This window comes from Sinohyriopsis cumingii, chromosome 14 (genome assembly GCF_028554795.1).
Source record: "Sinohyriopsis cumingii isolate HCF-2022 chromosome 14, ASM2855479v2, whole genome shotgun sequence".
Taxonomy (NCBI): domain Eukaryota; kingdom Metazoa; phylum Mollusca; class Bivalvia; order Unionida; family Unionidae; genus Sinohyriopsis; species Sinohyriopsis cumingii.
The window spans coordinates 17,987,546-18,004,113 of NC_142974.1; the positions used below are offsets into that span (position 1 = coordinate 17,987,546).

General features: G+C 31.5%; 1 protein-coding gene across 1 annotated transcript; it reads left to right on the top strand.

Moving 5' to 3' along the window:
* The first annotated feature begins 1,004 nt into the window (after positions 1-1,004).
* Positions 1,005-15,066, top strand: LOC149783346 (uncharacterized). Its single transcript, XM_089933378.1, has 4 exons — positions 1,005-1,313; positions 7,437-7,586; positions 12,986-13,969; positions 14,372-15,066. Exons 1-4 carry the CDS (start codon positions 1,005-1,007, stop codon positions 14,477-14,479), a joined length of 1,551 nt encoding a protein of 516 aa, XP_089789504.1. The 3' UTR covers positions 14,480-15,066.
* The last annotated feature ends 1,502 nt before the right edge of the window (positions 15,067-16,568 follow it).

Consider the following 16,568-nt stretch of genomic DNA (forward strand, 5'->3'; position numbering starts at 1 on the left):
ACTGTCGATGAAACTTTGCATTAGATAACTATATAAGGGCGATTTAAAACTCTGATTCATACAATTTATTTAACGCTAATGACTCAGAACTCCAGTGAGTGAAATATTTGTTGAATGAACGATACGTTGCATGGCATGCCATTAGTTGCAACCGTGATATAATTGTCTATGCAATTAGTAGTTTCCATCAATGAAGATACATAATCACAATTAGAAAACATATCTTGAATGGACAAAATTCCAAATGTGATATTTGTTGTAAATTATTGAAATTGTTGAAAGTGATGTCACCACTTTTTATATTAGCGTCACCAACTGTTCTTTTTCTTCTTCTTTTCCTTCTTCTCCTTCTTCTTCTTCTTCTTCTTCTTCTTCTTCTTCTTATTATTATTATTATTTTATTATTATTATTATGATTATTATTATTAGTATTATCATCATTATTATTATTATTATCATTATTATTAAAATTATTATTATTAAATACGTAGTATTACTATACTAGAAGACACAAAGGACCAAGCGTACTAACTTGAAATAGGTTAATTAAAAAGGAATTATTGTTGAACCAGACGTAATCAAGGAAAATAACTTTATGTACAACGGATCAGATATTATGGCCTGAAATTCACTAATGATGTATGGAAAACAGAGCATAATGTTACGTTCACTATAAAATATAATATAAATGTAATACTTTAGAATTAATCGTTTTAAATTAATAGAACGCGGCAAACAAAATATATTTCAATTAGGCCTTTGCTACATAGATGACGGATAAAGTAAATGTATTGCAGATGGAGTTCAAGTTTTCTTTCATACATCGGCCACTTTCTTTATTATGATGTAATGATTCATACAAGAATATAATATCTCAATCACGTCGCTGAATTTTACACATATTGAAACAAACCAAACATTTGCAATTATGACACCATCTAATCCATATATGTCCAATTTAAAACCAGCGACCGTCACCGATAGAGGGTACCACCGATATAGTGATGTCAAGTAAACTGATGCAGAAAAAGGAAAAGCTTCAAATGATGGTAGGTCCCGACCTAAATGTAACCACTGAGAATTTTATGAACTGGGCTAAAACTCAGAGAGCACAAGTTCTGGCTGCCTACCCAGAAACACTCGACCAATTGAAGAGGTTAATCATTGCAGCCCGAGATATGGGATTAAAGGTACGATGTGCTGGTGCTCGACACAGCTGGTCGTCTCTGTTTGCTGATTCTGAACATGTGCTAATTTACGTGGAGAAAATGAACAGCGATTACCCCGAAAAAAAGAAAATATACATGAAGAAGGTATGTACTGTGACTGTCACGGAAGTGTATAAATCCCTTTATATATTAAATAAATGTACTCGGGTTTCATTTCCTGTGCTCAACGATACCCGAGGGTAATATATGTATATCGTACAATATTTCGAAACAGTGAGTTCGGTGCATCCTATGCCGCATGTGCAAAGTGCTTTCGATGGGAAAAACCTAAAACTTCCAGCGCACAGATGATGTTTCACTGTATCATCTGTGTATATAAGCCTCACTGTAAGACTAAATCTTCACATTACGGAACGTCTTGTCAGTGACCGGTCCACACTCTGTGTTTAGAGTATTCTTTGTCTATGAGAAAGGTATCACATTTTAAATATTTCCATTATTTACATTATGGAATTCCAATTTATCTACCACTAAGTACCACTTACATATATTCACCTTTCATAGTCATTTTTGTCTTGCTGGTTTTGACATTGTTGCATTAGTATGGCAAATTCCAATAAATGGAACGAGAAAATTGGAGAGGGGTAAAGTTAAATCCTCCTTTTCCACATCCCTAGCTAAACCAATCAAAAGATAATCCTGTACTCATACAGAACTAAGGGCTATCAAGTTCGAGACTTAGCATAATTTGCAGAAAATGAAAGACCTTGACCAGTTCATTTATTTCGGCCACTAATAGAGAGGAAGATGACAAATATTGATTTATCTTGGCTACCCTTGGAGGTCTTGACCAATGAAATACAGGTAAAATTCGAAAGGAATAAAGAACCTTATACCAACTAAAATGGATTACTATTTTATAAACTAGATTATTACAAATTTAATATATTTTATGATCAGAAAACCCCATCATAAACAATACATTACCATTGATATAGCCAAGATAGGGAGATTAAACTTAAATATCTTGACTATGAACATAATGGTTTATATAACAAAATTACTGAACAATAAAAAGTATGCACATGGTAAGCCAGCGTAAATAGTGAACAGACTAAACAAGGTTTTAAAGGCCATAGCTTTCACAAGTAACCACCGAACATAGTAAATCTGGGGGTGGCTGCATTCGTGCGACGTACCGCTAAGTTATTGAACCAAGAACTTTGTGAAACACAAAATGAACTTCAAGGAAGATTATAACCACATAAATATAAATAAGTGGAATATTCTTTATATGTTCCGCCCGGGGAAACAAGCCCCAAGAAAGTTAACTTTATAACTAATATGAATATATATATATATATATATATATATATATATATATATATATATATATATATATATATACAGCGCCACACAATAGAAGCATGCATAAAAATGCCGATTTTTGCTGATTATTGATCGTCCGACCTAGATAAAAGTGAGACACTAATGGATTCTCATTTTACAAAATATTAAAATTAATAAATACTCACTTAAAACAATAAATGTTTTTAGATACTGTAATAGAAATAAACGGGAATATACATACAATTATTATTATAATAATGTGAGCCGTTTAACACTTTTTATATATATTTTAATGGATAAATATCAGGCCATAAACTAGTGATACAGGAATTAAAGATCATTAATTAAATCAAATGGGGACAAGGACTATGGAAGATGAACAATGCTCACATGCTCTGCGACAAGTGTGTGAACATTGCTCGTCTACGGTTGAAAGAAATCGCTTAAAACTCCTATGGAGATTTAATGAATAATTGGTAAAATATTTTAAAAAAGGAATAAAACAAATATCAAAATATTACAATAAAACGAAGCAAATACAGAAACATTGGGTACATGAGGAATATCACGAAATATAGTGGAGAAATAATGCTCAAGCAGAACAAGAGGAAACACTTTTCAAAAACAAGGGAACATATTAGAATAAAATACCACTCAAGGTATCCAGTTAAGGGCGGGAAACCTTGGCGAAGTGTACAAAAAGAGATAGAGGACTTTACGAAAGGAATGAACTAAAAAGATGTAAGGAAAAATAGAGTGTATACAAATAAATAATACAACCTACAAAGACAAAACTATTTTAAAAGGAATTAAATAGTATTATGCAAAAATTTATTTAACCAAAAAACATATAGACATTCACATTATAACCATCTTCAAAGGGAAAACAAATTTTAAAAAAATGCCAGAACAAGAAAAGGACACTGTGACAAGTTTGTTACTGAAAATGAAATTCGTAAAGAAATTAAGTTTGGATAAAGGTAAATCGCCAAGGTGAAATGAAACTTCAACTAACTTTCAATATTAAATTCTAAAATGAATTAAGCGACGTACTAGAATTGCGATATAATAATATACTTTTTTAAGGGGGAAATGGCTAAAACGGAGTAAAGGGATACTTACATTACTATATAAAGGCAAGGGAGATAAGAAATAATTTTTTTTAAAAAATGGAGACCAATTGCACTATTAAATACTGACTACAAAATACTTAGGAAAATTATCACCAACAGAATCAACACCTGCCTGGATACAATAATTAATGTAAACCAAAGTTGTAGGGGGGAGGGTAGAAATATTCTAAATCAATTTTGAGCTATAAGGGGATAAATGGATTCGTGTTTCTATCCGATCACGAGAAAGCTTTTGATCGAAAAGAGCATGACTTCATCATTAAAGCAATGTAAACCTGTGGTTTCGGTATAAATATCATTAATTGAAGAAAAGAAATGTACAAAAATATAACATCATAAATAGCAACGTGTGCATTAACAGAGCAATGTATGATACAGAGATCAGTAAGGCATGGTTGCCCCAGTCAGTGATACTCTGTAGTATAGCAATAGAATCTTTAAATAGTAAAAATAACAAAAAAATAATATTCTTGGAATCAAAATACCTAATTGAATAGAGAAATTTAAAACTATGATACATGTAGACGACTGCACATACTTCACCAGAGACGAATTTTCTATTTTCTTTTAAGCATGTACTATATGAATTCATACAATTTGGAAACGTCTCTAGAACAGCAATGAATCATGATAAGACAGAAATATTACTGATAGGTAACTGGACAGGCAATTACACTGGTCAGCCTAACTTAATTATAAAGCACGTAAGAACATTTTTATATGGCAGGAATTTAATTCATCTCAACTACCATGAACTACTAATCAAAATATAAGAGCAGGTTGAAATTCAGTCAAACACAACACTCAGTCTAATGGAACGTATTCAGGTTGCTAAAATCTGCATGCATTGTCAACTCAACTATATTATGAATAAAGTGCACCTACCTGAAGCAATTATGAAGGTCATAGAGGGGAAGATTAGACTTTATATGGAATAATGAAATATATATAGACACAAAGAGAAAGAAGGTTTAAACGTATCAAAAATACATATTAAACAAACGGCAACTATTTTAAATAAAATAAAACACATAAATAACTCACCCATACGATTCTATTTTTAAAGACAATATACTTACAAAGTTACTGGAACCACTGATATGTGGAAAAAGAACAAGAGATTAACAATATACGTACAAAGACATTACTATACTTTGGATTGGAGATAAAAACATATATAACGTACTAAACGATATAATATTCAAAGAGAAACACGAGATAGAGCTACGGCAAGAAATTTAAACTGGGAGAATATATGGAATAAATGAGCAGCTATAGGATGGACCTAATGAATGCCAACATGCACCTATAAGAACTATACTACACTGCAGACTGTGTAACAACCCTAAAGATTCAAAGATTCATATTTCAATATGTATCTAAACTTCCAAAGACAGCTGTATAATCACGAATAAGATATAGAGATACATACGGGGGGAGGGGAATCTAAATAATTAGTATATACAAATGACATCATTGATAAGAAAATATACTCTGAAAACTAGCACACTTTATTAACGAAATTATGAAAAGCTTTAGAAATGATACGTAGATCTTAAAATTAATTTATTTCTCTTAAAATATGATATATAAAGAGAAACAAACACGACACGATAGGTATAAACACTCCTATAGAATTTATCCTAAAGGCGCTTCTCTGCATAGTTTTTGTGACTGTAATTTTCTAACTATCTTCTTATATCCAGATTATATACTTTATAAACATATTCCGAATAAAGGAAAACAATAAATTAATTTTATATGATATACAAACAGTCACGATGCGAGAGGTGTATCATAAACGAGCTTCACGCATAGATTTTGCAGCTGTAATTTTGCTATTCAACATATCAACATATGCAACATAAATACTGATTTTAATACTAATAAAATAACATACTAATAAAAACACTGAATATCTCATAGAACACAATACAAGCAATAACATCGATAGGTACAAAAATAACAAACAGTTGGAGAGAGATTGACCTTACTGATTAAGGAGCAAATGATGGCACGATGCATAAGTTACGCAGCTCACGCGAGGTAGCACGGATCGTATCGGATCTCCCCAAAAGTAAGGTCAAATTAGAGACCATTACGAAAACACAAAAACGGGGGGTAAATATACAATCTATCAAAACTACGAGGTATAAAATGCACAACATACACGCACTCAGCAATAAAAATATTTTCTTTTCTTCTTTCTCCTCTTGGGGGCCCCTTAGTGCCCGGGTGGTCTAAAGCGCTCACAGTTACGGATCACTGCCATCTCACCTCTGTCTGCGTGAGTTTGAGTCTCGGATTCGGCTAATGTGGTTATGTGAGAAAGCTTGCCAGTAACTTCGCGGGTTCTCCCTTCACCATTTATACTGGCCGCCATGTAAGGCCTATCTTGTGCTGAAAAATGGCGTTAAGCTCTGCAACAACAACAGCAACAACAACCTTTGTCCTCTTGATTATTTTATTATCAATCTTATACTTTCCTCCTGTATTACACACACATCACTTTCACATTAGATAAGGACTCAAAGCATGGGAATGACGGTATTGGCCTCTGTCACGGAATAATTCAGTCCCATACCACCGCCCCATGCTAATACCCGACCTCCTTAGCGGGAATTAATTTTTTCTTAGATAGGAATCCTCAAAACTAAAGACAACTAGAAACATAAATGTGATTATATAGCCAGCCGATAAAAAAGGGTAGCATACAGTAATTTAGCATACGCATATTCATACATTGGACAACATAGATCCCTGGCAAGCATCACATAGGTAATTAAAGCTCCGAATCCAGCCAGGGTTAAGGACCTATATAAACATTAGAGTAAGACGGTGTACAAAACCCTAATCAAAATTAATAAATCTGTCAAAATTATATTTGAAAATGTACATATAATAAGGGTGGCAATAAAACGCGTAAAATCAAATTTCGGCACTGGGGGATCCTCTATGATGGAGTCTGAGAGGTACCACCCCAATAAATTTAAGGACTTTCACATCTTTAGCTGTAGAGGTGTAAGTTATATATTAATTTCTTAAAGGTTATAAGTATTGTACTACCTCGTTTAGTTTTGAATATGTCCTATGTAACATCGACTTACGTAGCATAATGCAAATCTTTTATATCTTGTCCAGACTTAGTTGTAAATCATCATCAGAAGTTAAAATCACGGTAACATTAGTTTTACACAATCTATGTATTAATCTGAATATATATATATATATATATATATATATATATATATATATATATATATAGCCACACACATATGTTTGTATGTTTCTATGCATGCACATACACGGATGCCCATATGTATGTGTGTAGATAAAAATATAAAATTCAAAGATATGTTTGTACAGATATTTTCCGGAGTATTATTGACACGTCCGTACATTATAAAAGGTATTGCACATTTTTCAAGAGGTAACAAGAACACAACGAAGATTACTTCTATTTCTGTCATCAAATTCAAAATCACGGGTTCTTACAGAACTTGATATACTATTGTAATTAATTTAATCACAGCTAGCCATTACCATTTTAAATAGGTCAACTATTAGTTTCTTTAGATTAATATACTGCCCCTGCTATTTACCTGTTTATCTGCGTACAAATTACCCATAAAGTATACATACTTACCCAATCTCTACCACCCACCGCTCAAACCTAATATTCAATCGGAAATCAAGTTTCGATGTCGCTTTCAGCACATATCTGCAGTCGAGAACTAAACAAATATTTAAGTTTCTTTCATAAATATTTAAAATGACTTCACAGAATCAGGACAACACCGTTGATATTCACATTATGGCTGGTGTACCCAACGAAGAATTCAAAACGTTCCAGCTTGAGAACAACGTCAATATACCTGCAAATGTTATCCTTACCATTGTACAGGTTGTAAGTGTCATCGTCACTGGATGCCACGTAAGCTTATTTTGATCTGTCCGTCTTTCTGTTTGTCTGTCTTAATGCAATTCAGTAAAGATCTAACATTTTCTGTATTCTTAATGATATTCAATAACCATCTAACATTGTTTGTCTGTCATCTTATTGATATTCAATAACGATATAACATTGTTTGTCTGTCTTCTTAATGATATTAAATAAGGATCTAACATTGTTTGTCTGTCTTCTTAATGATATTCAATAACGATATAACATTGTTTGTCTGTATTCTTAATGATATTCAATAAGGATCTAACATTGTTTGTCTGTCTTCTTAATGATATTCAATAAGGATCTAACATTGTTTGTCTGTCTTCGTAATGACATTCAATAAACATCTAACATTGTTTGTCTGTCTTCTTAATGACATTCAATAAGGATCTAACATTGTTTGTCTGTCTTCTTAATGATATTCAATAACGATATAACATTGTTTGTCTGTATTCTTAATGATATTCAATAAGGATCTAACATTGTTTGTCTGTCTTCTTAATGATATTCAATAACGATATAACATTGGTTGTCTGTATTCTTAATGATATTCAATAACGATATAACATTGTTTGTCTGTCTTCTTAATGATATTCAGTAAGGATCTAACATTGTTTGTCTGTCTTCTTAATGATATTCAATAACGATATAACATTGTTTGTCTGTATTCTTAATGATATTCAATAAAGATCTAACATTGTTTGTCTGTCTTCTTAATGACATTCAATAAGGATCTAACATTGTTTGTCTGTCTTCTTAATGATATTCAATAACGATATAACATTGTTTGACTGTCTTCTTAATGATATTCAATAACGATCTAACATTGTTTGTCTGCCTTCTTAATAATATTCAATAAAGATCTAACATTGTTTGTCTGTCTTCTTAATGACATTCAATAAGGATCTAACATTGTTTGTCTGTCTTTTTAATGATATTCAATAACGATATAACATCGTTTGTCTGTATTCTTAATGATATTCAATAAGGATCTAACATTGTTTGTCTGTCTTCTTAATGATATTCAATAACGATATAACATTGTTTGTCTGTATTCTTAATGATATTCAATAACGATATAACATTGTTTGTCTGTCTTCTTAATGATATTCAATAAGGATCTAACATTGTCTGTCTGTCTTCTTAATGATATTCAATAACGATATAACAATGTTTGTCTGTCTTCTTAATGACATTCAATAAAGATCTAACATTGTTTGTCTGTCTTCTTAATGACATTCAAAAAGGATCTAACATTGTTTGTCTGTCTTCTTAATGATATTCAATAACGATCTAACATTGTTTGTCTGTCTTAATAATGATATTCAATAAACATCTAAAATTGTTTGTCTGTCTCCTTAATGACATTCAATAAAAATCTAACATTGTTTGTCTGTCTTCTTAATGATATTCAATAAGGATCTAACATTGTTTGTCAGTCTTCGTAATGACATTCAATAAGGATCTAACATTGTTTGTCTGTCTTCTTAATGATATTCAATAACGATCTAACATTGTTTGTCTGTCTTAATAATGATATTCAATAAAGATCTAACATTTTTTGTCTGTCTTCTTAATGACATTCAATAAAGATCTAACATTGTTTGTCGGTCTTCTTAATGATATTCAATAACGATATAACATTGTTTGTCTGTATTCTTAATGATATTTAATAACGATATAACATTGTTTGTCTGTCTTCTTAATGACATTCAATAAGGATCTAACATTGTTTGTCTGTCTTCTTAATGATATTCAATAACGATATAACATTGTTTGTCTGTATTCTTAATGATATTCAATAAGGATCTAACATTGTTTGTCTGTCTTCTTAATGATATTCAATAACGATATAACATTGTCTGTCTGTGTTCTTAATGATATTCAATAAACATCTAACATTGTTTGTCTGTCTTCTTAATGACATTCAAAAGGATCTAACATTGTTTGTCTGTCTTCTTAATGACATTCAATAAGGATCTAACATTGTTTGTCTGTATTCTTAATGATATTCAATAAGGATCTAACATTGTTTGTCTGTCTTCTTAATGACATTCAATAAGGATCTAACATTGTATGTCTGTCTACTTAATGACATTCAAAAAGGATTTAACATTGTTTGTCTGTCTTCTTAATGATATTCAATAAACATCTAACATTGTTTGTATGTCTTCTTAATGCCATTCAGTAAACATCTAACATTGTTGTCTGTCTTCTTAATGACATTCAATAAGGATCCAACATTGTTTGTCAGTCTTCGTAATGACATTCAATAAGGATCTAACATTGTTTGTCTGTCTTCTTAATGATATTCAATAACGATCTAACATTGTTTGTCTGTCTTCTTAATGATATTCAATAAAGATCTAACATTGTTTGCCTGTCTTCTTAATGATATTCAATAACGATATAACATTGTTTGTCTGTATTCTTTATGATATTCAATAAGGATCTAACATTGTTTGTCTGTATTCTTAATGATATTCAATAACGATATAACATTGTTTGTCTGTCTTCTTAATGATATTCAATAACGATATAACATTGTCTGTCTGTATTCTTAATGATATTCAATAAACATCTAACATTGTTTGTCTGTCTTCTTAATGACATTCAAAAAGGATCTAACATTGTTTGTCTGTCTTCTTAATGACATTCAATAAGGATCTAACATTGTTTGTCTGTATTCTTAATGATATTCAATAAGGATCTAACATTGTTTGTCTGTCTTCTTAATGACATTCAATAAGGATCTAACATTGTTTGTCTGTCTTCTTAATGACATTCAGTAAGGATCTAACATTGTTTGTCTGTCTACTTAATAACATTCAATAAGGATCTAACATTGTTTTTCTGTCTTCTTAATGACATTCAATAAGGATCTATCATTGTTTGTCTGTCTTCTTAATGATATTCAATAAGGATATAACATTGTTTGTCTGTATTCTTAATGACATTCAATAAGGATCTAACATTGTTTGTCTGTATTCTTAATGATATTCAATAAACATCTAACATTGTTTGTCTGTCTTCTTAATGATATTCAATAAACATCTAACATTGTTTGTCTGTCTTCTTAATGACATTCAATAACGATATAACATTGTTTGTCTGTCTTCTTAATGACATTCAATAAGGATCTAACATTGTTTGTCTGTCTTCGTAATGACATTCAATAAAGATATAACATTGTTTGTCGGTATTCTTAATGATATTCAATAACGATATAACATTGTTTGTCTGTCTTCTTAATGATATTCAATAACGATATAACATTGTTTGTCTGTCTTCTTAATGACATTCAATAAGATCTAACATTGTTTGTCTGCATTCTTAATGCCATTCAATAAACATCTAACATTGTTTGTCTGTCTTCTTAATGATATTCAATAAGGATCTAACATTGTTTGTCTGTCTTCTTAATGATATTCAATAACGATATAACATTGTTTGTCTGTCTTCTTAATGACATTCAATAAGATCTAACATTGTTTGTCTGCATTCTTAATGCCATTCAATAAACATCTAACATTGTTTGTCTGTCTTCTTAATGATATTCAATAACGATATAACATTGTTTGTCTGTCCTCTTAATGATATTCAATAAAGATATAACATTGTTTGTCTGTCCTCTTAATGATATTCAATAAACATCTAACATTGTTTATCTGTCTTCTTAATGACATTCAATAAAGATATAACATTGTTTGTCTGTCCTCTTAATGATATTCAATAAAGATATAACATTGTTTGTCTGTCCTCTTAATGATATTCAATAAATATCTAACATTGTTTATCTGTCTTCTTAATGACATTCAATAAAGATATAACATTTTTTGTCTGTCCTCTTAATGATATTCAATAAAGATATAACATTGTTTGTCTGTCCTCTTAATGATATTCAATAAACATCTAACATTGTTTATCTGTCTTCTTAATGACATTCAATAAAGATATAACATTGTTTGTCTGTCCTCTTAATGATATTCAATAAAGATCTACCTTTGTTTGTCCATCTTCTTAATGCCATTCAATAAAGATGTAACATTGTTTGTCTGTCTTCTTAATGCCATCTAATAAAGATCTAACATTGTTTGTCTGTCTTATTAATGACATTCATTAAAGATATAACATTGTTTGTCTGTCTTCGTAATGCCATTCAATAAAGATATAACATTGTTTGTCTGTCCTCTTAACGATATTCAATAAAGATATAACATTGTTTGTCTGTCTTCGTAATGCCATTCAATAAAGATATAACATTGTTTGTCTGTCCTCTTAATGATATTCAATAAAGATATAACATTGTTTGTCTGTCCTCTTAATGATATTCAATAAACATCTAACATTGTTTATCTGTCTTCTTAATGACATTCAATAAAGATATAACATTGTTTGTCTGTCCTCTTAATGATATTCAATAAAGATCTACCTTTGTTTGTCCATCTTCTTAATGCCATTCAATAAAGATGTAACATTGTTTGTCTGTCTTCTTAATGCCATCTAATAAAGATCTAACATTGTTTGTCTGTCTTATTAATGACATTCATTAAAGATATAACATTGTTTGTCTGTCTTCGTAATTCCATTCAATAAAGATATAACATTGTTTGTCTGTCCTCTTAATGATATTCAATAAAGATATAACATTGTTTGTCTGTCTTCGTAATGCCATTCAATAAAGATATAACATTGTTTGTCTGTCCTCTTAATGATATTCAATAAAGATATAACATTGTTTGTCTGTCTTCTTAATGATATTCAATAAACATCTAACATTGTTTATCTGTCTTCTTAGTGACATTCAATAAAGATATAACATTGTTTGTCTGTCCTCTTAAAGATATTCAATAAAGATCTAACATTGTCTGTCTTCTTAATGCCATTCAATAAACATCTAACATTGTTTGTCCATCTTCTTAATGCCATTCAATAAAGATATAACATTGTTTGTCTGTCTTCTTAATGCCATTCAATAAAGATCTAACATTGTCTGTCTTCTTAATGCCATTCAATAAACATCTAACATTGTTTGTCTGTCTTCTTAATGCCTTTAAATAAAGATGTAACATTGTTTGTCTGTCGTGATGCCATTCATTAAAGATCTAACATTGTTTCTAAAGACAATATATATTAACCCCAATCTTTTTACATCCGTTGACCTTTTATATCATTTTTGTTACATAAAGATACATTAAAAAATGTAAATTCATCAGTTTCTAGCATGAATAATGAAAACAAGATAGGTACAAATAAGAAAATAAAGCGAAATGAAACAGCGGAAATAGGACAACTCAGAAGAAAAGATAAATTTGTACTAATGTTATGTAGTCCTTTCAAAAGCAATTTCCTCTTAGTTAGTAGCTATTTTTTACACATTTGTATAGGGAGTTGGCATGGACTGCAAGTGCCCATCTGATTATGTAGTTCAGATGAGGATTGTGGACAGCAATGGACAGCTGAAAACATATACTACAGAAACGCATGGAGAGGAGATGATGAAAGCTGTCATAGCAAACTTTGGGCTTTTTGGGGTTGTGTATGACATGACAATCAGAGTGGAAAACGCACCGACGATTGTCAAAACGGTTAACAAGTATTTCAGTGTGAAACATACTTTCTACACTGCGGGTGTGCTGGAGAATCTGGTAGAGAACAATTGGTCTGTAGAACTATTTTGGTTTCCTGTGAACAGTCGGCCAATCTTTTCTGCGTACAATCCGCACAAAGACGAGGTGTGGGTGCGATTAATCAACAGGGATTTCACGGGCAACAGCATATTGGCGAATGATAGTTACTATGTAAGACAGGCGAGCCTTGACTATTCTAGCTCTATATTTTATGGCGCGTCCAAGTCTGGATTCACATCAGCTTTTACATTTTCTACCTTTCAAGGATATGCCTTCACCTTTTTGAAAAATCAAATGTACCCAACTCGAGACGACTTATACGAGAAACTGCCCGAAGCGGTACACTTCAGGAAATACATCGAGAATGTAGCTGTTTATGACATGGAGTTTGCCTTTGACCTGAGCGAGCATGAGAACTACGACTTGATTCGACAAGCGACCCAGTTTGTTATCAACAAAGTTGAAAGCGAATACAACAATAGACGGGTTCCGCTTAACGTCGCGATGGAAATGCGTTGGATGTCACACAGTGAGGCGTACCTTAGCCCTGCTTCCATCGTAGCAAACATGACATCAAAGAACCCCAAGGTTGTCTACATTGAGATATTGTCCCTAGAGGGTTCAGAGGGATGGGAAGAGTTTTGCATAGTCATAGGCAAGAAATGGATGGAGTTGGGCGGCGTACCTCACCTGGCCAAACAATGGGAGTTCTTGCCCGACATACACAGATACATTAGAGAGGTAAGCGTCAGCCAGAGTACACAATGGTAGAAATCACAATAGAAATATTAGTAATAACTCTAATTCTGCCTGCAATTCTCAACCTCCTCGTTCCAGCTATGCATTTATGTATTAGTGTTTTTTGTAGTTATTCTTGTTAGTGGTAGTAGTAGGTTAGAACTTGTGCACCCTTTAAAGATTTAATATAACAGTGAGGTCGTTTTAAGGCCTTTACTAAAATACGTATAGGGGAATGATTTACATCATTGCCCTTTAGCAAACACTGTGTTATCAAAAATATCGATATTGGATCTAAGATTTAAATGAAATTCTTCCCATCATTCGACAGGTAAATATATTTATTCAAGGTTTATCTTAATTTTTCACTTTTTGCATGTTAATACAGTCTTTTACTTTTGTCAGAAATTCGGCTACAGGATTGACAGTTTCAAACAACAGCTGGAATTGAGCGAAGCTGATTGCAACAGGATGTTTATGAATGAAGGACTAAGAAAATTGCTCAACTACTAATAGCAGGGAACCCTATACGGATGGGACAAACTCTAATCGTAATCGTAGTATTCAGCGCACCCGATATATAGGTCCCATTACATTATATGTATGTTTGGTGTTCCCAGTGAAATAAGCAGTTTCTTGTAATTTATATTCAAGGAAGATAAGTAAGCTGTCATATCTCCCAAAAGTACAAGCACAGTACATTTCACTCTTTAACATGATTATGCTGGTTTTAATGGGGAAAAAATGTAATGTAAGAATTGATTAGGGAAATATATATGCAGATATGCACGGCTAAGAATACACAAATAGATTAAAGAACGTGCCAGCCAACATGCAATGTTTTTAGGCAAATACCTGGGTAAATTTCACTACATTTGCTTATAGAGAATAACAAAAAATAGAAGAGCATACAATCAACAACGGTCATGATACCTTCCATTCAAATACATTGCCTCGTTTTTTTGCTTGCTGACACCATTTCAACATTGACATATATACATTTTAGTTTATTTTTCCACAAGCTCATCAGAGTTTTCTTTGCATGATATTAATATCATTAAATAAATATATATTATAAATATTTGATTTACAACATTGTTGTAATGGCATAAAATCTGTATGGATTTTAACTTGAACTGTGTGATTCGTGTGGCTTTTACCAATAAAAATGTTATTGTTCTAAGAACTCTGTGTTATCCATCTTTAATTATGGTTTCGTAGAAATTCATAGTCTACGTATCTGTTAATTCGCTTAGTGTTGCTGTTTTTATTTTTTATCCAGCAGAATGTTTACATCACAATTTCTACTGGATGTTTTTATGAAAACGTAAAAAGGTAATAATCAGTACTTTGTGTTGTTTTATTTCAAACTTTTAAAGAATAGTCATTAAATGTTATATCAAATCTGTTTAATTAGGACAATCGAACTCATTTTTCTTCAAACTGTGATTATAAATCAATCAACGAGTAGCATGTGTTCAAACAGTCAAAGTGCAATGTACAAATTAGGGTGTGCAGTGTATAAATAACTCATTAAACTTTCAATGACGGTATCCACGCAAGAATAAAACTGACTCTAAGCCATGGTTTGGCAGTGAGTGTGCGAAATCCAGAAAACATTACCATTTGTATAGTCACGTCCAAGAACTTAGAAATATTTAACGAGTAAAAGCTAATATGCTAACTGACAGTATACACTATAGGAAAACTCTTAGGAAGCATTACTCTAGTTTTAAAAGAATCCTTGCAAAGGAAATTAAGCTCTTTACAGTCAAAGGACGCAGAGAGATACTGCAGTATGAGAGATAATGTCTGCAAGACAAAACCGGTTCAGAGCAATGCAATGCAAGAATTGTTTTGAACGCATTAAAGAAATAAATTCGGTGAACACTGATAGTGACTATGGTGAAATCCCAGACACGGATCAAGCGGATGATGTTATCGATAATTCCGGTTTGAATGATCCAATTACAGCTGATGAAATATTAAAAGTTAATAATCTAAAACATAATAACGCAGGTTCAATAGATCACATATTTTAAATGAATATATATTTTGGCTAATTCATGTAATGTTAAATGTCTTTGTAAAACTTATTAATATAATTTTCGATACTAGCTATGTACCAGATAATTGGGCTAACTGTTTTATTCACAATTTTTTAATCGAAGGCGACAAAGACGTTATGTAAAATTATAGAACTATTATTGTAATATGAAGGCTTGGTAGAGCTTCTACCCAAATATTAAATTTAAGATATTCTAAATTCCTGACGATAGTAAATTACTATCTGAGACTCATGCTGGATTCATATATGGTATTCCAAAACGGACACTACTTGTATTTTGCATGGCCATATTCAATTTACTAGAAAATGCAACAGTACACTTTTTTTACGTTAGTTGATTTTAAACGTGCCTTTGATAATGTACGGAGAGTTAGATTATGGCAAACATTTTACTTGGTAGTTATCAGATGAAAATGTTTTAATGTTATAATAAGTATTTATAATGATATCAAATCATATGTACTTATAAATAATGAATTTTCTTGGCTTTCCTCATGTGAAAAATGTGTAAGACAAGGGGAACATTTCATATTC

Bases quoted from the DNA above. Each gene is read 5' to 3' on its own strand.
- LOC149783346 (XM_089933378.1), top strand. From the start codon at position 1,005: ATGTCAAGTAAACTGATGCAGAAAAAGGAAAAGCTTCAAATGATGGTA. The intron at 1,314-7,436 runs GTATGTACTGTG...ATGACTTCACAG, and splicing joins AGAAAATATACATGAAGAAG to AATCAGGACAACACCGTTGA. The intron at 7,587-12,985 runs GTAAGCTTATTT...ACATTTGTATAG, and splicing joins TCATCGTCACTGGATGCCAC to GGAGTTGGCATGGACTGCAA.